The sequence below is a fragment of the Rasamsonia emersonii genome (genome assembly GCF_000968595.1).
Source record: "Rasamsonia emersonii CBS 393.64 chromosome Unknown ctg1118621760072, whole genome shotgun sequence".
Lineage (NCBI taxonomy): Eukaryota > Fungi > Ascomycota > Eurotiomycetes > Eurotiales > Trichocomaceae > Rasamsonia > Rasamsonia emersonii.
In genome coordinates this window covers 145,214-166,254 of record NW_013563215.1, presented here as the reverse complement: position 1 = coordinate 166,254, position 21,041 = coordinate 145,214, and the positions used below count along the sequence as shown (strand labels likewise).

General features: G+C 52.5%; 7 protein-coding genes across 7 annotated transcripts; 3 read left to right on the top strand and 4 right to left on the bottom strand.

The window, feature by feature from the left end:
* Positions 1 to 664: 664 nt before the first annotated feature.
* Positions 665 to 3,111, top strand: T310_3550 (Homeobox transcription factor; the record flags this gene model as incomplete). The annotated part of the gene is made up of 2 exons (XM_013473629.1): positions 665 to 1,018; positions 1,078 to 3,111. 2 exons carry the CDS (start codon positions 665 to 667, stop codon positions 3,109 to 3,111), a joined length of 2,388 nt encoding a protein of 795 aa, XP_013329083.1.
* Positions 3,112 to 4,060: 949 nt separating this feature from the next.
* On the top strand, positions 4,061 to 5,404 carry T310_3549 (GPI anchored protein; the record flags this gene model as incomplete). Its single annotated transcript, XM_013473628.1, has 3 exons — positions 4,061 to 4,225; positions 4,327 to 4,551; positions 4,640 to 5,404. 3 exons carry the CDS (start codon positions 4,061 to 4,063, stop codon positions 5,402 to 5,404), a joined length of 1,155 nt encoding a protein of 384 aa, XP_013329082.1.
* Positions 5,405 to 6,452: 1,048 nt separating this feature from the next.
* Positions 6,453 to 8,869, bottom strand: T310_3548 (Nuclear localization protein; the record flags this gene model as incomplete). The annotated part of the gene is made up of 3 exons (XM_013473627.1): positions 6,453 to 8,350; positions 8,485 to 8,598; positions 8,767 to 8,869. 3 exons carry the CDS (start codon positions 8,867 to 8,869, stop codon positions 6,453 to 6,455), a joined length of 2,115 nt encoding a protein of 704 aa, XP_013329081.1.
* Positions 8,870 to 11,101: 2,232 nt separating this feature from the next.
* T310_3547 (uncharacterized protein) lies at positions 11,102 to 12,602 on the top strand (the record flags this gene model as incomplete). The annotated part of the gene is made up of 7 exons (XM_013473626.1): positions 11,102 to 11,141; positions 11,174 to 11,181; positions 11,325 to 11,351; positions 11,402 to 11,453; positions 11,534 to 11,717; positions 12,235 to 12,425; positions 12,469 to 12,602. The coding sequence occupies 7 exons, from the start codon at positions 11,102 to 11,104 to the stop codon at positions 12,600 to 12,602; spliced, it is 636 nt and encodes a 211-aa protein (XP_013329080.1).
* Positions 12,603 to 13,840: 1,238 nt separating this feature from the next.
* On the bottom strand, positions 13,841 to 15,283 carry T310_3546 (uncharacterized protein; the record flags this gene model as incomplete). The annotated part of the gene is made up of 7 exons (XM_013473625.1): positions 13,841 to 13,883; positions 13,936 to 14,115; positions 14,202 to 14,262; positions 14,338 to 14,531; positions 14,603 to 14,612; positions 14,955 to 15,175; positions 15,261 to 15,283. 7 exons carry the CDS (start codon positions 15,281 to 15,283, stop codon positions 13,841 to 13,843), a joined length of 732 nt encoding a protein of 243 aa, XP_013329079.1.
* A 300-nt stretch (positions 15,284 to 15,583) lies between these two features.
* On the bottom strand, positions 15,584 to 18,674 carry T310_3545 (uncharacterized protein; the record flags this gene model as incomplete). Its single annotated transcript, XM_013473624.1, has 4 exons — positions 15,584 to 17,455; positions 17,511 to 18,203; positions 18,262 to 18,452; positions 18,614 to 18,674. The coding sequence occupies 4 exons, from the start codon at positions 18,672 to 18,674 to the stop codon at positions 15,584 to 15,586; spliced, it is 2,817 nt and encodes a 938-aa protein (XP_013329078.1).
* Positions 18,675 to 19,219: 545 nt separating this feature from the next.
* Positions 19,220 to 20,581, bottom strand: T310_3544 (Methionine adenosyltransferase; the record flags this gene model as incomplete). The annotated part of the gene is made up of 4 exons (XM_013473623.1): positions 19,220 to 20,220; positions 20,286 to 20,313; positions 20,383 to 20,440; positions 20,511 to 20,581. The coding sequence occupies 4 exons, from the start codon at positions 20,579 to 20,581 to the stop codon at positions 19,220 to 19,222; spliced, it is 1,158 nt and encodes a 385-aa protein (XP_013329077.1).
* Positions 20,582 to 21,041: the final 460 nt, after the last annotated feature.

Sequence of the window (21,041 nt, the reverse complement as noted above, 5' to 3'; positions counted from 1 at the left end):
ACGGGCCACGCCCCTTCTCCACGGCGGCTGTAAACGCCGTCGCGCACAAGGGCCTCGCTGTCCCAGTCCGCGACTTAGCGGCCGCTTAGACCGGCCTCGTCGCTGGTTGCTGGTAACTACTGGGTAGGTACCGGACTTGCTGTCTCAAAATCTCCTTTCCCCATCGTGGTGTCCTCGCTCCCCATACCCCCATTAAGTAGTCGTCTGCAGCGACACCGTCGAGGCTCGATCTGGCCTCGTCCTTCGCTCTGCCCTCCTTTCGACTCGTTTTCCTTGTGTTCTCCTGTCTCTCCCTTAGTTCTCCATTTTCGGGTCACACTTGCCTAACTCTCCTCTGGCGATCAGTCACTCGTTCCTTTTCCCACTCGCTGATAATAGTACACTCCTTTGGCTCAGTCTCTCCTTGACCAACCCACTAGTCTTCTGATAATCTTAGGACATTTACTGCCTATTTCCTCCTTGATCTCATTGTATCAAATACTACGCTCTTTTTTTGTGTGTCGTTTGAATTGCCCATTTCTCCTCCAGCCGTTCAATGGTTCCTCGATGAGATAAGTGCCTGTTTGTCTCAGCTGCCACCAGTGCAGCCCTCCCAAAGTCTTCTTGTGGCCGTCCAGCGATCCCTTCATACCCCCGTCGACCGTTTTCAGCGACAGCAACAACCATGAGTTATATCCATCCTTCATACGCCTACGGCGGCCATGCCGGAGTCCCACTGGAGCAGCCCATCGTCTGCGGTCCGCCCATGGCTCACCCGGCCATGGTTGGTCCCATGGATGGTTATCTGGTCCCCCGTCCTCCTTACGAGATGCCTGAATACTATGCTCCTATGCCTATCATGGAGGACCGTCATGAAGAATACACGGAGAATATGTCGCGGCCGCGTCTGACCAAGGAACAAGTCGAGACGCTGGAGGCCCAGTTCCAGGCTCATCCCAAGCCCAACAGCAATATCAAGCGTCAGCTGGCCGTGCAGACAAATCTCAGCCTTCCTCGAGTCGCGGTTGGTTTGATCCTGGTGTGACAGTTGCGATCCCGTTTCATGCTAACAGCCACTGTATGCAGAATTGGTTCCAGAACCGACGCGCAAAGGCCAAGCAACAGAAGCGCCAGGAAGAGTTCGAAAGGATGCAACGGGAAGCGAAGGAGAAAGAGGAACGGGAGAAAGCTAAAGCCGAAGAAGAGAAGTCCAAATCGGAGTCTGACCAATCTAGCCAGACGAACGACAAGACGGATAGCCAGGAAAACAGTCAGTCGAACAGCCAGCCAGATAATCAGTCCAACAGCCAGTCAGACAATCAGTCCAACAACAATCAATCGAACACTCAGTTTGACGAGACGAACAGCCAAACGAATAACCAGACGAACAGAACACCCGGGCCAGAGAAGGACCAAACTTCGACTCCCAAGCAGGACTCGACTGCCTCGGCATCTAATGACCCTAATGATCGGGTAAACACTCCTGCCAGCTCGTCATCAAGGTCAAGACACCAAAAGACGCCTAGTGAGGCTGCTCGAGAAGCAACCTTCGCTTCCCTGCAAAGGGCCCTTAATCAGGCGGTGGCCGCTCGAGATCAGTTCAATCAGCAACCGGACGGCAACGTCCTGGTGGGAAGTTCTGAGATGCCCATGAACCTCCCGACCTCGACCTTACCTCCGGCCGGCAATGGCCCCCAGAGCTCGCTTAACCCTGGATTTTCCGAATGGGGAGGTAGTCGAGATTCCTCGATGGCGTGGACACCGTCCCAGAGTCCCCAGGGAGGGTTTGAGTTTGGCAGTTTGAACGCGATGCAATTTGCTTCTCCGGATAATAATCATCTCACGGGCCCTTCGATGGAGGGCCCAACGAACCCGAACCCGGATATGACGGGTACGGCTGCCTTTGGCAACGTCCAGATGTCTCAACAATCCCAGGCTTGGGATGGACAGTTGCAGGGACAGACAAATGCCCTCCCGGAGGGTCAGCCAGGCTCTGAGTCAATGTATGGATCTCTCCAATTTTCCTCCCTGCAGCCGCCGGAAGGTCCAGTCGAGAGGCGTGCCTCTTCGTCGGAGGAGCTCACGGAATCGATGGGGAACATTGGGATCACGTCGATGTCGCCTTCACAACAGACCATGCAACAGCCCTCCGATCAGATGGATGGCCCGGTCTGGAGACGGCCTGAGAAGGAGTTGGACATTGCAGCCCGTCGGAAACGACCCCGACCAGCTGCCATTGGCACCACCAGTTCGACTAGGCCCTTGGTAGGACCATCGTCGATGTCGCCCACGACGAGAGTTCCAAACTTTGGCGGTGCCCATCCGTTACGGCACGCCAAATCGTCTCACGCCCTGGGTGCACGGTATGCTGGGGTGAGGAAGATCTCCGCACCTCAGCGTTCCCCCCTTGGCTTCTCGACTTTCGCCGAAGCGGCTTCGGCCAACGCGGACACGAAACGAAGATTGCAGACGTCTGCATCGGCTGGTAATCTGGCTCCACCGACACCTCTCACGCCGGAAGACTTACAGCACCTGATGCCGTCGACGCCCCGGGACAATCAATACAATCTGTCCGCCGCTCAACGTCCTGCGGAGGGGCAACTTTTCCCAACCACACAGCCGATGCAGATCAACGTTGCATCTCCACCGGCAACGCCCATGTCGGTGGATTTGCTCTCCATGCAGTATCAGAACCTCGCGCCTCCCTTGTCTGCGCCGGCCCACTACTCGACGTTCCCGGAATACTCGCCAGGATCGAGCGGACAGATGACGGGTGTCAGCTGGGCTGATATGCAAGGTCTTCCCTCGCCCGATACGTCGTCGTTTCAGTCGAACATGCAAATGCCCCAGGCTAATTATGTTTCTGCGGTTTCTTATGAGCAAGACGTCGACAAAGACGGCCAGGCGGCGGCTCAATGGACCATGCCGGACAATTCCCCGATGTACGGCACGGTCAAGGACTCGAGCACGCCTCCTGCGACCGTGGTCATTAACGAAGATCAGAAAGTGACGCAGTTCCACATTCACGAATTCCCTCAGCAGCAGGAGGCTCACCGGTCTGTCGCGCAACAGCTGCCGCCTCAGAAACCCAAGAACTATACTTTTTCTCATCAGACTCCTAGCGACTTTTAATCTTAATTCTTAATCGGCTTTAATGAATGATATCACCTTCCGGCTGTTTTGCAGTTTATTTTCTTTGGCCAGGGGAAGGCAATGTAACTACACCGGATTTCACGTGTCTCTATACGAGTTGTTGCACATCTAGACCCTTTAATGTTGGGTTTTTCATTCTTTAGTTTCATATATTTTCCCCTCTCATATATCTGGCTGCTTTCACTATACGCAGGGCCTGGGGAGTGTGTTCTGATTTGCATAAACTTTTTTTTCCCTTTTTTCTTGGATCGTCCACGGCGATAGGACGGTCTGGTATATTGTGGGTTGGTCTTGTCTAACCCTTTTTCTGGTGTTTGGATTTTCAGCGAACTAGGTGCATCTGGTTCATGTCTATTATCATCGATATGTCAACTAATCTAACTAATACATACAAATGACATGTGGACAGAAGTTTAGCAGAATCAATCAGCTGTCCTTGGCTAGTAGAAGCATTGCTTGATGTTGTCGTTGTCTAACTTGGACTGTTAGTATTAGTATCCTATCGTCCTTCGTAGGTGCGAGTCAGGAGTAAGTCACTAACTAGCAGTACTCGGTACTGTATGACCCAGACGTGCCGGGCACCCCGGACTAAGTATATACTTAAAACCCACGTGCAGCACTGGTTGGCGGGCCGGACCATCCAGACCGAATTAACCTAAAGTTAACGTTGCAACGGCCAGGAATCTAACATAGCGTTATTGCGGAGTAGAGTAACAGCAGCAACAACGACTACTCCGGCCGAGCCATAGACATCATATATAGAGAGAGAGATTTCTATCTCATCATGGGCCCAGACCCAGACTCAGATCAGAGCGAGCAGCAATCCGGTCTCAGCGCTGCTCCTGTCGTTTTTTTTTTGCTTCAATTGAGTTGAGTTCAAAGTAACTAAACTAGGTACCTACCTCAGCCTTTATTTATTTTATAAACCATGGCTGCTGCTGCTGCTGCTCTCCGTTGGTTGGCATTGGCGCTGATCGCCGGGTTGACGAATGCTGCGTCATCATCATCATCGTCATCCTACGTGAAATATTCCACCGTAACGGGGTATTTCCTTCAGGATCTAAACACGACAGATGCGTCTACGTTTGATTATGTGAGTAGTAGTAGAACCAACCCTCTCAAACCAAAACTCAAAACAAAGAGAAGAAAAGAAGAAATCTCACATGAATATGACTGACTGATTGAATCCTCCAGACAGCGGTAAACTTCGGCCTCATTAACCGCACCTACGACGCTGATCGGTTCGACCCTCCTCCATCCAGCCGTAGTCTGACCCAATGGGAGCGGTTCTACCGCCAGGTCGTCTATCTCAATGAGCATTCGCCGGAGAATGTCGAGTACAAGGTTCTCTTCATGGGACGGCATGGGGAAGGATGGCACAATGCTGCGGAGAGTTATTATGGGACGCCGGCTTGGAATGTACGTTTCACCTAAGTATATATAAACAAGCCTTTAACGACTCGCTCCGCTCACCTAGTATATATTGACTGACTGCGTCTGAATTCAGTGCTACTGGGCCGAACTAGACGGCAACGGAACAGCGTCCTGGTCCGACGCCCATCTGACGAGCAACGGCATCGCCCAAGCGCAGAAAGCGCACGACTTCTGGCAGCGCGAGATCGATGAGCAGCGCATCCATCCGCCGGACAGATACTTCGTCAGCCCGCTGTTCCGGACGCTGCAGACGGCGCAGATCACGTTCGAGGGGTTGCGCCGCCTGCCCGCCGACGCGGCCAAGTTCGCGCCCTTAATCCTGGAGAAGCTCCGCGAGAACATCAGCATCCACACGTGCGACCGGCGGAGTAACCGGAGCGTTATCCAGCAAGCGTTCCCGTTTTCGACCTGGCGCTTTGAACCGGGCTTCACCGAGTGCGACGAGCTATGGAACGGGGTCACGGGCGAAACGGCGTCGTCCGAGGCGGTGCGGTCGAAAGAGGTCCTGGATCAGATCTTCTCCTTCTCCAGAACCTCCTCCGCGGGCAAGAAGGATAACGGCCTCTTCATCTCCATCACCAGCCACTCGGGCGAGATTGCCTCGCTTCTCAGCGTCCTGGGTCATCGCCCCTTCAGCCTCAATACTGGCGCTGTGATCCCCGTCCTTGTCAAGGCGGAAACTGTCTACTACCATCCTTCACCGACGACGACTACGCAGCCCTGGACGACGAGTCCTCATTGTACCGTGCCGCCTGTCACCTCTGTCTCGGCTTGTCTGTGTCCTTCGTCGGCGGCTCCGGTGACGACTCCCCTGGTTCCTACCAGTGGGTGCAACTGAATACGATGTATACCTAGTTCGAATGGATTCATAGAGTCATCACAAGAGGATAGGACGATGTCTAGGACGATAACGATCGCAGGTCAAGACTACAGCGCATGCCAATAGTATGTCGTTGATGAGGGGGAGATTCAATTCATAGAATTCAGATAACCGACACAGACAGTAACACAAAAACTTATATAAACAAGTACATACGTTGAAGGGGTCTCAAAAACAAAAGAAAAAAAAAAAGAATAGCAAATACAATGATCCTACAGACCCAAAAAATACACCGCAGCAAGACAATCCTATAATGCAGAGCCTTAAACGATACTAAGCGTGTCACATTGCAAATTCTCCTATCACCCAAAGCCGTCTCCTGCCCGCAAATCACTCGACATTGACCCATCCTAGGGAAAACACTTCAAATACCATTCCCACAAGTTGACTAGACTGAAATGATCATAATCTGACACGAACAAAAATATGAACATCGAAGAAAAAAAAATGAAGTTCTCATTCAACAACAGCAGGGCGTGCCGTCGCCAGACATAAACATTGTGGAAAACGTAACAACGCCCAGGGCAGAAAGATGGAAGAGAAAATGATAAATAACAAAACAGGTTAGGCTGAAGGCAAATGAGACAATGACAACGACAACACCCACATAGAACGACGGCTGAACGACGGCTGAAGGATTCGTCATGCAGATAACAGAGCAAGCAGAATTGCAAAGCCATGTCGCCGGCCCTCACTCATCCGCCTGCCGTAATGACAAACCCGACTTCCGGAATATCAATAAAGACAAACAACTGGGTATAGCACTAAGGGCCCACTGGGACTACCATTAACGATTACCCTCCATGCAAGTGCCAAGGAACGTTGTAAACCAGGGGGTATATGAGAAATAAAAACATGTGCCTGAAATCAACCCTAAGCAAATCCGCTGTTCTGATCATCCCTGACATGCCCGCCAAGAATACCGCTCTGTGGGACAGAGAAAGAAAAAAAGAGACGAGAAAAGAAAAGAAAAAAAAAGGGGGAAGACATGACGATTGATAACGCTCTAGTAGCCTGACCATCCTCCTAATGGACTGCCCGACTGGCCTTGCTGAGGTTGACCAGGCTGCATGTGTCCACCAGCAGGTGAGGGCCAACCAGGCATTCCTACCCCAGCGCCCATCCCCATGTTCATTCCCGGCTGTTGCAGAAATTGTTGGTTGGGATTTTGCCCTGACGGATACATAGCCCGGGTGCCCATGTTGGAATACCCGCCCTGATACCCAAGCGACGCCATGCCCGGCGCCTGCGGTACCTGTGGGTGCATCTGCATGGACTGTGGCATCTGCTGTGCGGGACGGGGCTGACTGTGAGGCGACTGTGACGGATGCGGTTGCTGCTGCTGGGGAAGAGGCGACGGGCTTTGCTGAGGGTGCATCGGCGACGCATACTGAGGCATTCCCATGTGCGGAGAGGCAGTCATCGGCTGCGGTTGCGGCGGCGGCTGACCCCACATTTGCTGCGTCTGCGACGGGTATACAAACGGCGCTGTTTGAGCCGAAGTAGCAGACGACAATGCAGGGTTGGAGGTTCGCTGCTGTAAGACATCCGGTCGAATGCCTTGCGGGACTCCTCGAACCGGAGACTGCGCGACATGGGTTTGCTGATGTGGCTGTTGAGAGTAGCCTCCTTGAGACGAGGTCAGCATCGACGCCGGCTGGGAGAGAACATTCTGCTGCTGCGCCTGGCTGGGATTGATCAGCCCCGATGATGTCGACATCTGAGGTGACTGGAGCGCCTGAGAGACTACGGGAGCGGTGACATCGATCTGTCCTGGTTGAGACTGCGACGCGGTGGTGACGGGAATGTCTCGTTGACTGGCGTAAAACTCCTCGAGTCCCTTCTGCCTGAAGGCGCGCTGAGAATTCAGAATCTTGTTGAAGTCGGCCGTCTGCGACGCCTGGTTCAGAATCTCCGAAGCGCTGCTGGGTTGGGTGCGGTCCTGGTACGGCTGGCCCGTGATTTCCTGTCGGGGTCGTGGGATGCTGCTGAATTCTCGTAGCCGGGGGTCATCTGTAGTTGGCGTGAGATGGATCATGGGCAGAGGCGCCAACGTAGCGGCATGAGGGCTAAGACCGGGTGGAAGGCCATGCGGCAACCCTTCCATCGTGTTACTGTAAACGACGTCGCCATGGCCGAGATTCGGTAACATTCCTGCTGTCGCAGCAGCCTCCGCTGCGGCGGCATCCCGGGCTTTGGCTCCCCCCGGTCGTTTCTCTCCGGCGAGATCGTCTTCGGTGAAGCCCTGCTTTCTCGCTTTGCTCTCCCAGTAGTCATCGCGCACTCGCCGCCCATTCACAATGACCCTGCTCCCGAATTGCCGAAACATCGACTTGGCGGTGACGATGGCGATCTGGCGGGACCGGTAAGAGTAGGGCAGAATGTCCTGCTGAATCAGGTCATCCTTTTCGGCCTGGGTTGCGATGATCTTGTAGAGCGACCGATTCTTGTTGAACAGCAGGTACGAGTCGCGATATCCCAGGACGCGCGCGCACTCGGTTGCCAACATGAAGAGCTTGTTGCCGCGATTGGGAACGCGGAACGTCCGACATTTGTACTCGCGGCCATCTTGCGGGTAACCAAGCGCATCAACCTTCTTCTCACCGGCCTCGTCAAACTCCTTGGGAATGTATTCGTCACCGTCGGCATTGAGTTGGTCCGTCGTGTGATCCCTCACCGTGGGCAGCGCCTTGACCACTGACTTTGTCGGGGTCGTTTTGGTAGGGGGGGATGTTTGCGGCGGAGAAACGTCGCTTTGCTGGGGCAACGACTGCGACGACATCTGAGGTGTCTGAGCTGGAGCAGGCACGGGTGCCGTCTGTTGGGAGGTCGTGGTCGAGGTGCCGTTACCGGACGGGCGAGGGGTTTTCGGCGGTCGCCCGCGTTTCCGGCGACCTTGTTCGTCTGCGCGAATTAGGCAAAACGTCAGCTCTGAATCCGGGTCGGGAAAAAAAAAGGACAGATTGCTTGCGCGTGCCGGCCGCGCGAGCGCACAAAGACACCGTCAAGAAGCAGGATGGGCAGTGGTCAAAACATACCATCTTCGTGTTCACCCTCGACAGTCACGTCGCCATACTGGTCCGGAGAGCGACTACGCTTCACACCTCGCGGACTGGAGTTTGGGGCTGGGACGGGGGTCGAAGGAAGAGGAGCTAGCGACACAGAGAACCATCAGCATCGACATTTCTTGATAAAACACCATTGGCAAGGAGAGGAAGCTATTCTGCGATGCGCGATCGTCGTTCACGCAGAGTAGCCTGCCATCGCATGACTGGGAGTGCGGTCGCGAAAAGCACAACATCGGAGAAAACCAAGCATACCGGCATTGTTCAAGGCAGCGGGATTGATGGTCCCAGAACCATCCGCGAGCTCTCCGCCCATGCCGTTCATTGGAGCGGAGACGGAATGGGAAGTGCTGTACATGGTGGGCGACAGGTCGCACAGAGGAGACAAAGGCCGTGAAGGCCTGGGTCGCGCGTTCTCGGACGCGATTGCAGTCAGCGCGTTTGCGAAAGCGATCGGGGGAGGACAATGCCGCAGAGAGAGAGAGCGAAGGCGATGATGTCAGGACGCAGGCAAATCAGCGATGGATGGGGCGGGCGTCGCATGCAGGATCGAAACCGAGGTGGAAGCAGGAAGGCGGATCACGATGAACTGGCTCGATTGCAAATCGGCCAAGCCAGTTGAGGCGGACGGGAAGACAGAAGAGGGGCTGGTGAGCTGCTGTGGCAAGGGCGGCCAGGGCTGCACCGCCACAGGAGGCTGAGGCCGGGCTGGGGGGAAGTTTCTTCAGGCTGCTGGGCTGGTCTGGTCTGGTCTGGGGTCGCTGCCGCGCGGGCGGGCGAGCGGTCAGAGCGGCACGAGTCGTTTATGGCAGAGGGACGACACGCGGGTTATGCCCTGCAGGAGACGGGGGGTCGCGAAACCAGACGCTCAGCGAGCGAAGGGTGGGGAGGGGTGGTTGTTTTGAGGAGGGGGAAGCGGCTGTGGAAAAGAAAACAAAGACAAGGCCTGCTGCAGTCGCGAAGCTGGGACGGGCGAGGGTGAAAAGCTGCGAAGGCGCCGTGGCAGCACGGCTTCCGGTCGGCGGATGGCCGTGATTGGCGCAGCGGACGAGCCGGAACAAGCGGCGCGCGAAAGGAATCACCCGCAAGCAACCACGATAAGGGTGCCGTGGATGCCTTGCGGAGGGGGAGAGGGGAGGAAGGGAGGAGACGAAGCGCTTGCGCAATCGAGCGACTAAGCTTAGATAGATAAACACGGCGCTGGCGTCAGAAGGAAGGGAAATGGGACGAGGGGGGAGGGCACGCGGGTGGTGGTTGGCCCAAAAAGAGGAACGCTGCGGACGCGTGCGGTTGTTTGGGATGCGGTCGGCTTCTCCGGCGGTTCTGTCGCTGCCCGCAGACGCGCCCGTTGGCGGCGCAACAGCAGACACGGACCAGACACCTTTGTTTCTTCTAGTCTTCTTGCCACTGTCGACAGCCTGGCGGGGCTAGCAGTCGCATGCCGACAGGGTCTGAATTCTGAAAGAGAGAGACGAAGGAGAGACGCCCGATGGATTGGCTGGTGAGGGGTTTCTCGTTCGACTTGCCGAGTGGGACACGAGCGATCAAGAGACCCCCTTTGGGCTTTATCCTTGGGGAAGGGCCGGCACGCTACCACGACCAGGCATGGGCAGTTGCAACGATGGAAACCAGAAGGCAGCAAAGGTTGCTGACTGCCTAGTACTCTACCAGTCGTTTTTCAACCAGAGTTCAAAAAAACTCTAGAGATTTTACTTTGCAGGCCCAAGGCTGATGGGGCATTCTGTTGGAAAAAAAAAGCTGAAGACAAAAAAACTTCTCAAGTAGCAATACTCTACCAAGTACAGCGTAGTCAATCCATACTCCGTCGGAGCCCTTGAAAAACCGATCAAGAGCCACAGGGCTGCAGACTGCAGTCACAAAGGCATCTATCTAATCTAGACGATGGCTGGTGGGACAGACCAGAGGCCATCCAATGAACGAGACGGGCATCGAGTTGTAGTTTAGTCAGACAGCCATATCGTCCATTAATATCGATCAGTCGTGAGAAGGAGGGGGCGACACTGATAATGCCGCAAACTCAATCAGAGGGATATCATCATATCAGAACGCGTCTTGAGTCGTCGAGTCTCTTGACTCCAGGCTATCCGGTGATTGACGCGACCTGGCCTGTGCTCAAGCCTTGATTTGAGATCGACGGGGCAGAGTTCTCTCGGGGTATAGTCGCTGATCATCCTAACCTACTACCTCCTACATACACTTTCCCCCCGGCCGGAAGTCGAAGCTTCTTAGAAAAGTTCGATAATAATAATTAGATCTAACTTCCAGACCAGATCGTAATGACACAATAAAAAATACCTTATCATTCTCCCATCTCTACCTGTCTGTTTGTCTCCCTTTTGCAGGTAATCAGAATAATTACCCATCGACACAGCGTGTTTCCGCTTTAGGATAGGGTCACGAGATCCCCGCGACTTGCCCCTCGCTTATGACGACCGGTCACGGGGCCGACTTCCAGGTTCAACGACCACTCAGCGGCGATGCATTCCGGCTGACGGGATTAAAAATAGACAGGTGGATAAGGAGTCATTCCTTGATTATTATTACCTACCTATGTTGATAGAGTAGAATCATGGATGGATGGATGGATGGGGATATCTCCGTAAGGGAACGTACGTAGTGCTACTACACTACACCTATCTAGTTGACACTGTACGACTGGGCAGTAGCTACCTACCTACCTGGATCGATTCTCCCCCCCCGCCTGTTCGACGGACGATCATCCTTCCTTGTCTGGACCCCAAATCTAACGGTCCGCCGGCGCATTTTGCCTTGCCTAACCTAACCTAACCTAGGTAGGTAACCTTATTAGGGAGATCCTGGTAAGACCTAAAATCCGGTCTTTTTTTTGAGACTGCACTGCAGACGCTAGATAAAGTTGTGCGCTATGATCATGATGGACGGAGTACTCCACATGTGTGTATGTATGTACTGTACTACAAGGATCCATACAAAACTGGTATGACAGTATCGTCATGATTATTGATATCAAAAATAACATCAGCCTTCTCCAGCCTAGGAGGTAGAAATGATTTATTTATTTGGAATGTGCCATGCCAGCGCGTCGTCATCAAGACGTCATTCGTAAGGTTAAGCCGGGCAGGCAGACAGGCAGGCAGGCAGGCGGGCGGGCAGCCAAGTCCTGAGCAAAGACAAGAAAGAATCAAGAATGCTACTGCTATCAGTGAGTCAGTCAGGGTTCCACAGGCATGATAAGCGCCTATCGGCAGCAGACGGGCCGATTAGTATACTGTAGCTGAATCCTTCCGCTGTGCTTGCTGGGGGCCAACTATCTGTCAGCATCTGATTACAGTACTGTTCTCTGCACACTTGCAGATCCATATGGGAGATTTTGACTAGAATCGCTACTATCGTGCGGGAGAAAGTTCCTTGCCACGAGAAAGAGAAGTACATATTAGGTTAGGTACATACAGCTGGAACCAACCGTACTGTACATAAGGCTGCAAGATGCAACCTGCAACGGAATCTGCACGATCTGGACGCATTTGAAATCATAAACTATAATGGCTGCTGGACTGGACTGGACCGGTTGCAATGATCAGCCGTCGTCTCCCGAAACCTTTTCTTAACCCCACTCATTCAGCTCACTCAGCTAGCTCACTGCATGCAGATGACCTCCTGGAATAGGAAATTGTGCAGAGAAGAACTGAGTAGTAAAGTAGGCTGCATAATTACTGACGCCAGGTGCAAGGATCACATTCACAAGGAGCGAGCGGGAGCGGGAACTAAGACGTCGATCTACAAGCCCGCTGGAGACTGGAGAACGCATCAGCCATCAGCCAACCGGCTATCCGATCCGATCCGCAAGATGGATCCAGTACGGAAGAATAATAACTGCATGTATGTATGTATGCACAGACGAACCAAGAATGATAGTATGTCACGAAAAAAGAAAGGTGAAGAAAAAAAAAAAGAAAGTTACTCCGTACTGTCGCATCTGCTTGCCTGCCTGCGTCGTAGATCGTTCTACTGTAACTGAACATGACGGGTCGATCCGTAGGAATCAGGCTTATTCTCCAGTCTTCCACAGCCATGGAGGGGCAACTAACTAGCAAGGAGGTCTGCTGAATGCAGTCAGCTCAGGTCGGTAGTTTTTGTCAGGCAGACTTTTTAGTAGGAAATTAGACAGCCCAATCACAACACCAAGAGTCTTTCGACGATGAATGTGATCCTCGTGATGGCACAACAAGGCTAAGCTAAAGCAAGGCTTGCAGCAGAACTGACCAAACGGGTGGAGCATGCTGCATGCATTGTTCAAGACTATTGGCACTAAGTTAATTAACTCTTTGCAGAAAGAAAAAAAGAAGTTAAGGTCGACCCTTGGTAACCCGGGCGGAGGACGGAGTACTAAGAAGGGGCTAACACGGACCCTGTGTCTATCTACGACAAAGTATATCGTAGCGATCATTATGGCTTGTATTCATTAAATTAAATTAAATTAATGAATTAATTAACTTACTTAGTAGATTAGATTAACAGCCCATTTACGGAGTCCGGATTACTACTCCGTGGGATCTCTTCCTCTTCGCGTGAGATTATCATCACCATCATCATTATTACTCCGTATTATTAGCATCGCTGATCAGAGCGAGACGCTTTCTTCACTATGACTCGTCCATCCAATAGGAGAAAAAAAAATCGAGATGGCGCTCAGCATGCAGGTAATCATCGCCTGATTGACGCCTTCGACCTTGATTGATTGATCGATTCTTCATAATCCCCCCACTTTCCTTTCCTTCTCTCGGAATCCTGGCCCGGCTAATCATTAGGATTAATTAGGTTGCGGCGGGTAGGCTGCATTATGGATGCATACTATGCACAGCATACGATGCACTGACATTTAGGTGTTATTTATTTATTTAGTGATGACTCTTTGCAAGTCGGGTAGTTTCCAATCGGATTGATCAAGATTATTATTCCTTTCCTTTCCATGCTTGCTCCACTGTCTCCGCTCCCGGGAGAGTTCCATGGGTCCTTGGATCTTGGCTGACAAGTACGGAGTACTTGTAATAAGTAATGCATAAGTCGTTGTGAATGATGTGACGAGATGTCAGCCCCTGGCAGCACGAGAAGACCTCAACAAATGATGGATTGTGTTGAAGATTCCATGGTACTGAATGAGCAGGATGATGACTATCCACGAGTCTTGACTCACTGCGCCTCATTCAACGACATACCTAACATGAATCATGGACTCAGATTGAAATAATGATATGATTCGTAAGCTTGAAAATTCGAGAACAAGCAGGCAGACCTTTTTTCGCCACATTATTCCTACCTACCTACCTACCTAATCATTTCCCAAGAAAGGCATGATGAATGATGGCGATGACCTATGTACAGTACATACAGTACATACACTGCCTCTCAGTGATTACTACTTACTGACACCATGCATCAGTCGACTGACTGTTCTCTTTGGCCCACAGCCACTGATCCCCATCCTTCCTTTCAAGGCAACGCGCCGCTTCGCGAGTCCGAAAGAGGAAATCCTGACAGAGCGAAAAAACAGGGAAAGTCGAGGTGCACTGGCTGGTACGCGTGACCTTGCCTTGTAGGTTGTCTCTGTCATCCTCCCCGAGAAGTCATTAATTTTAATGGGAATGATGACATCCCCCCGATATTACTATTCACTCGATGCCGCTAGCTACCTATATCCCGACACGACACGATACGGATTGACGGGACGATTATTATACTGTATTGTATTGCCTGTTCCAGAAACAGGCGTTAGAGAAAGGCGGGAAAAAAAAACATCATCATACTGTATCGTACGTAGGTACATACGATATACGACGCGGATAAATGCGTGCATACTGTATGCAGGCGGGACCAAACACAGTTTAGCGACAACCAAGGAAGGGTAGGTAGGTATGTATGGGGAATTTTGTCCAGATGACTTGACGTGACTCGACGGTGACTCGCTCACCTTTGGTTTTTGTTTCGTCAGCGGTTGACAATTCGGATTCGGATTTTTGTATCTGCTGTCGTCATTCCATCATACGTATGAACCCTTCAGCCAGGCTATAATCTACCTAATCAAGATACCTACCTGGTAGAAACTGAAACCTAAGAGTAGTTTACTCCGAGTCTGGATTCCAAGGTTTCAACCGACGTAGCAAATCAGGATGGCGACGGTTTACCCGTGGTTCCAGAATCGTGACAATAAGTTAATTAATTATTAATGGATTTAGGATTTGAGTCAGGCGCGCATTGTGCATTAGTTTCCGCTGTCTGTGGCGATAGAGTACCTCCTACTGTAGCCTGTAGGCACAACTGGATCCGAGACATCCAGCAGTGTACTCCGTAGCAGTGAAGGCTGTCAGCAATCTAGAGAGAAGACATCTGAATGCACCCCTTGCAGGGTGAGGATGCTGACATTGATGACGAAGAGCAAAACCAACCTTCCCAAGGCAGAAGAGGTGAGCGAAAGAAGAGGACACTCGTTGATAGAGTACCTGCTGTTGGCATTGCTGCAGACTCGCTGATCTTCCAATCTCCACAGACAAGATTCCAGCCAGCCATGGACAACGGGACACAAAGTGTCCATAGGGTAATACAGTAGACAGTAGCAGACTCCGCATCCGAGCGATGAGTCAGAGGTAGATATAGCAAGACTGATGCACTGTACCACCACACACCTGGGGTGCATCATGACACCTAGGCAACATAGCATGGTCTCACTTGCGCAACCCTACCTACCTACTTACTGTCTGTGCATCTGCATCTGCATTGTGCCATCATCCTTGCTGATCAGTCCAGGGAGTCAACTATGCTCATCTGTCTATGATGCTTGTCGTAGAAATGGACAAATTCAGCTTGCTGGCAGAACTTGCAATTGACCATGGTTGCCATTCTAATATATATAGCAAGGATAATCCATAAAAATCAACTTCTGCCAAATCAAACGCCAGTACACCCCGTGTCTAGATAAGAATAACCAGAAACTAGCTTTCATCCCTAGATCGACGTGATCATTATTGAAACCTCCCATGAACGCCAACCAAGTGCAAAACCTCATATGCGTCAGTCATTACATGGCCAGTTCATCGTTGTCCCAGCCTAACTGCTCATAAATCGATTTCTCAGGGGTCATCGGTGTCCTGTTACCGCCTTTCACAGGTGTATCCAAAACGGGCGCAGGGGACGATGGCACAGTGGGAAGTGTAGCAGACACAGATCTCGGTGGGGTTTCCTGCACTGTAGGGGCGTCCGTCTCTGGCTTACTGCGACTGCCAGAAAACAGTCGTGAAGACACAGGAGTCGATGAGGCTCCAGCCGAACGAGAAACGGGAAGATTCGGCACCTTGAATAGAGCTCTTGAACATTCCAAGTCGCGCGGCGTGTCGGCGGCCTCTTTGACCATCGTTTCCAGCGGATCTGACAACTTCGAAGGTCCCCTTGATGGAGTTTCGTGGATAGAATTAATTTCGTCTCTGTCTACGTTCGGATCAGGGAAACTGGGCCGAACGGCTGAAGCAGGCACCATCGAAATATCACTCTCCAAAGCTGGAGGAGATGTGTCACGTTGCCGACTAACAGACGCTCGCGCCAGACTTTGAGGAGGCGGCGGCAGGTCCACGCCGACATCCTTCTTCCTGGAGCCCTTGGGAGTTGCCATGACCTGAACTCCTTGCCCGGGCGGATTCCGCGATGGGTTTCTCGATTTCCGCGAGCTCGTGCTTGCAATTCTCTTCTCCGTTTGCTCAGCAATCTCTCTCGCAATAAGTTCTCGGTTAGGCCTCCTGAGAGCGTTGATGGCAGCATCAAGCTCCCTCTTCTGTTCCATGAGCATGTGCATCTTCTTGATCTTCGCCTCATGCTGTTTCGCGACAGCATTGAGGTCTACCTCCCTGTTGTCCACGCGCCTAGCAACTTGAATGCCCCCTCTAACGGTCGTGTTCAAAGACGGTAGCGATGGTTCTACAGACTCACGCTTGACCTCGTGTAACGACGGTGCGGTGCTTGACCGCGCGAGCGACGGGTGTCGTCCTCTTTGCGAAGCAGCTGCCTTCTCATCAGTCAGAACCCGCTGCAATGTGCGACGGGACTTTTGAGGTTCTGGCCGTTTGGCGACAGTCCCAGGTTTCGTGCGTGATGAACTCTTGGAATGGTGCGTCGGACGGGGCGGAGAGGCAAGATTTGGACCACCGAGTTTCCGTTTGATCGACTTGCACTGCTCTGGAAGACGCGAAGCATAGAAAGGAATGATGACCTCGGTGCAAAAGTCCCGGAGCATGTCACTCTCAATTTTCTTTCCTGAGAGGTGGTTGTCCCCATTCTCTTTCACTGTATCGGGGACCACAGAATCTTCAGCGCTGACTGCGTGCCAAATGCACAGCCTATCTAGAAGCAGCTCCAGAAGAACGTTCAGATCCTGCTGCTTTGTCTTGGACTGCTTAGCGCCACCCTCGTGATCAACATGTTCTTGAGGAGCTTCTCCTGACGTTGTTGAACCCGACGTTTCCAAGGCAATTGTTTCCAGAATCAGCAGGATCTGAAGCTGGGTTTCGCGTAAACGCAGGTCGGAAATATGTCGTTTTGCCTCTTCTTCCCTCGTCACTTCTGTGGACCCTGCGTTCTCCGTCAAGTGCCGACTTTTCCACCATTTTCTGATAAAACCCTCCTCCTCCGGATACAGGCCGTTCTTGCCCAGCTTTTTCTTCTTGTTTTTGCGTTTCCTTGGACGTGAGTCTGCTTCGTCTTCGGACAGAACCAGTGCCACATTGCGGATTATCGTTGGGATGGTTTCCTTATACTTTAGATCCATTTTCTTTACGGGAAGGATAGCATCCCTGTAGAAGCTGATGAGTTCTGAAGATGTTACCGCGCCGTCTTGACCCGGCGTTTGGAATGCGTTTCGACAACGCGTCAAGGGCCCTTTGGCGAAGTAGGCAACTGATGTCTTTACCAGATAGTTAGCTTTCAAGTCGCTTTTTGTAGGCTGATGTCCAACTCACCTTCGACACGTAAAGCGCTTCAAGGTACTGTGTTCTCAAGCTGTCAAGCAGATTTTCAGTAACCTGCGTTCCTTCTGCCGTGCCGGACTGTTCATCCGTGTTCAGCTGAGGCATCTGCACGCCTTCTTCAGGCGGTGTTTGTACGTGGTTGTCCTTCTTGCTCTGCTCAGTTGTTTGAGCGATGCCATTTTCCGTATCCATCTCATGTAACACGTTATTCTGGGCCGTCTCAAACACGACAGAAACATCGAACTTCCTCCGTTTTCCAAACGGCTCGATGTCGAGGAAGCCTTCATTTACCCTCGCAGCCTCTCGCCAGTCGGCGCCTTCCTCCTTGTCAGACGCTTCGAGGTCCAACAACGGCTTCCTCCTGAGGGAATGGCGCCCTTCTTTGGCTGCGACGAGGAGGTCCCCCTCATCAACACAAGAAGCCAATCTGCAGAGAGCATATATTCCAGACTTCACCCTTTCCACTATGTACAGTGTGCCATTGGGGATCGATCGAGCAGCGAGCACGGTCGGCTCCTCCCATCCGCAAAGGTCATCTTCCAGGTCGGGGTTGTTGGTCGCAAACAAACTACCGGTCTGGATTGGAGTGGACGTGTCGAGCCATGAGAATGGCAGCCTCGAACGGAGGAGCAGAGTGATCGGTTCCAAGGTGAAGCCATTGTCTGATAATGAGGATGCAAGGCCCTGGCAACACCGGTTAGCAAGGATGGCCGGGACACAGGACCTTTGCACAATAGCAGACCTTTATACGGAATATAGATGTAGAGAGTGTTCCGGAGCTACTGTGGGACAGTTTGCGCTTCTTCAATGGCGGATGGGAACCATGCGATGCATTCAATGCCGCTGGACTCGTGGGTTCGAGAACGTCTGGAGATTCCCGAGAAGCCATCAACGCGTGTGGATACAGGGCATTATGAATCTCGACAAAACCAGCTGTGAGATATCAATGCGCGGGCAGCATTATCAAGAAATTAAGAACAATCGGATGCAAAACGCTTTTCTGCTGATAGTGCTGTGGCTCGTGCGGTAGTAGCATGCTCCAGCAGGGTTGCAGTCCTGAGGCGGGCTCGATTTGGCGTCACGCGTCGACTCACGCGTCTCGCGGTCGGCCCGCAACCGCTCGCCGAAAAAAAGCCCCGCTCCAGCTTGGGCCATTTAACAATTACGGTAACACTTTTAACAGGTGCGATTGAGCATACTTGGAGGCCCAAAGATTTGAAATTAGAGGTCTGGTAATTATATACAGGTAAAAACACGGCCTCCAGCTCTGTTTTTATTGCGCTAAGACTCCTCAACGCTCTTGCCCCAGGAGTAGTGGAAGAACTCCACCGCTCACAGTTCTGAAGCGCATTGCTCTCGATGATCCTGCAGGCAGCAGCTGAAGACACCTTGATACATCTAGATACATACAACTGATAATGTAAGAAAGGGTCCCTCTAAGCCAACAGAAGCAAAGATGTTGAAACTTTCGCTCCTCATAACGCCGTTCTTCCCATGCCGAATGATATAGTGGTATCACATGTTGAATTTTTAGCCGTCCAGCCCGACCGAAACGGGACCGCAAAATGAAAAGGAAAATCGCGAGACTTTTTATGTCTATAATAATATATGCTTTGAGTTGTTGAAACAAAGCAACGTCATGAAATTCATCACAAAACCATCGTCACACCGCGGGCAGCAAAAGGATTTGGGTTGCTCGCTTAGAACTTGAGCTCCTTGGGCTTCTCCCAGGAGAAGCTCTGGTCGGTGAAGTGACCGTTCTTGGCGGTCTTGTAGTAGATCGGCTTAGCAAGGTCGAGCTCCTTCACGATGACACCGGGACGCAGGTCGAAGTTGTCCTTGATGATCTTGACCAGCTCGTCGGAGGTCTTGGACGAGGTGCCGTAGGTCTCGACGAAGATCGACAGAGGCTCAGCAACACCAATGGCGTACGACAGCTGGACCAGGACACGACGAGCGAGCTTGGCGTGAACCAGGGACTTGGCAATCCAGCGAGCAACGTAGGCGGCGGAACGGTCGACCTTGGAGTAGTCCTTGCCGGAGAAGGCACCACCACCGTGAGCACCCCAGCCGCCGTAGGTGTCGACGATGATCTTGCGGCCGGTCAGACCAGCATCGCCCTGGGGACCACCAATGGTGAAGAGGCCGGAGGGCTGCAGGTGGTAGATGGTCCTGTCGTCCAGGAGGTGAGCAGGGATGGTCGTCTTGATGATCTTCTCCAGGAGTTCCTTTCGCACAGTCTCAGTGGTGACCTCGGGGGCGTGCTGGGCGGAGATGACGACGGTGTCCACGCGCAGGGGCTTCACAGCGCCATTGTCGTGGGCATACTCGATGGTGACCTGAGTCTTGGTGTCGGGACGGAGCCATGGAAGGGTTCCGTTAACACGAGCCTCCTTTAGGGCCCTGTTGAGCTTGTGGGCCAGAACGATGGTCAAAGGCAGCAGCTCAGGGGTCTCATCGGTGGCATAGCCGAACATGATACCCTGGTCACCGGCGCCCAGCTTCTCCAGGGCTTCATCGTAGTGAAGACCCTGGGCGATATCAGGAGACTGCTGCTCAATGGCAACCAGGACGTTGCAGGTCTTGTAGTCAAAACCCTTGGAGGAGTCGTCATAGCCAATGTCCTTGATGGTATCACGGATGATCTTCTGGTAGTCCAGCTTGGCCTTGGTGGTAATCTCACCAAAGACCATGATCATACCTAAATCGCCCGTAAGCCACTCTGGCCTCGGAAGAGACTCTTCATGCACTCCATCATTGGCTTACCAGTCTTGGTTGCTGTTTCACAGGCAACCTGTGCAAGGCATTAGCATCCTTTTCTGCTTGCCCCGCCTCCATTGGCGGAGACCAGGAGGTGAATTACCTTGGAGAGAGGGTCCTCAGCCATGCAGGCATCGAGAATGGCATCGGAGACCTGGTCACTGTTCAAGAACGCTGTCAGATGGCTAGGCGGGCAGCGATTGTGGGCGCAGAGAACGGGGTCATGCTCACGCAATCTTGTCGGGGTGGCCTTCACCGACCGACTCCGAGGTGAAGAGGAAAGTTCCCCCGTTCGAGCTCATTGTGACTGGACGCAGAAGAGGACAAAGGCTAGGAAAGGATGGAAGGAGAAGGTAAACGGGGGAAGAGGTCTACTGGGAAGACGCGAGGACGAGGCCTTGGGAGAGAAAAGTTGGTGAGAGGAGGAGGACCGGCTGGGAAATGAGGTGGGGTTTTGCCGTCTTAATAAAATGCTCGTGAGCCTTTCTCCGAGTCGGACTCGGACAGCGATTGGGCGGGTCCCCTGATGGCGCCATCGGTGCAGCGCAGGCGGTGTTGAGCAGCAGAAAGAGCTAAGCAATTAGCTGCCCGCAAAAAGAAGGCCAAAAAAAAAGACTCTTCCGACACGCACTGCCGCGACGGCTACTCACTGGTTGGAACGCTCCTGGCAGACCGCCTGTTGCTTCTGTTCCTCTCGCCTGTGATTCCTGTTAGTTTTTCTCGTATCCCCGGCCTTGTTGTTTTGTGCCTGCTGCAGCTGAC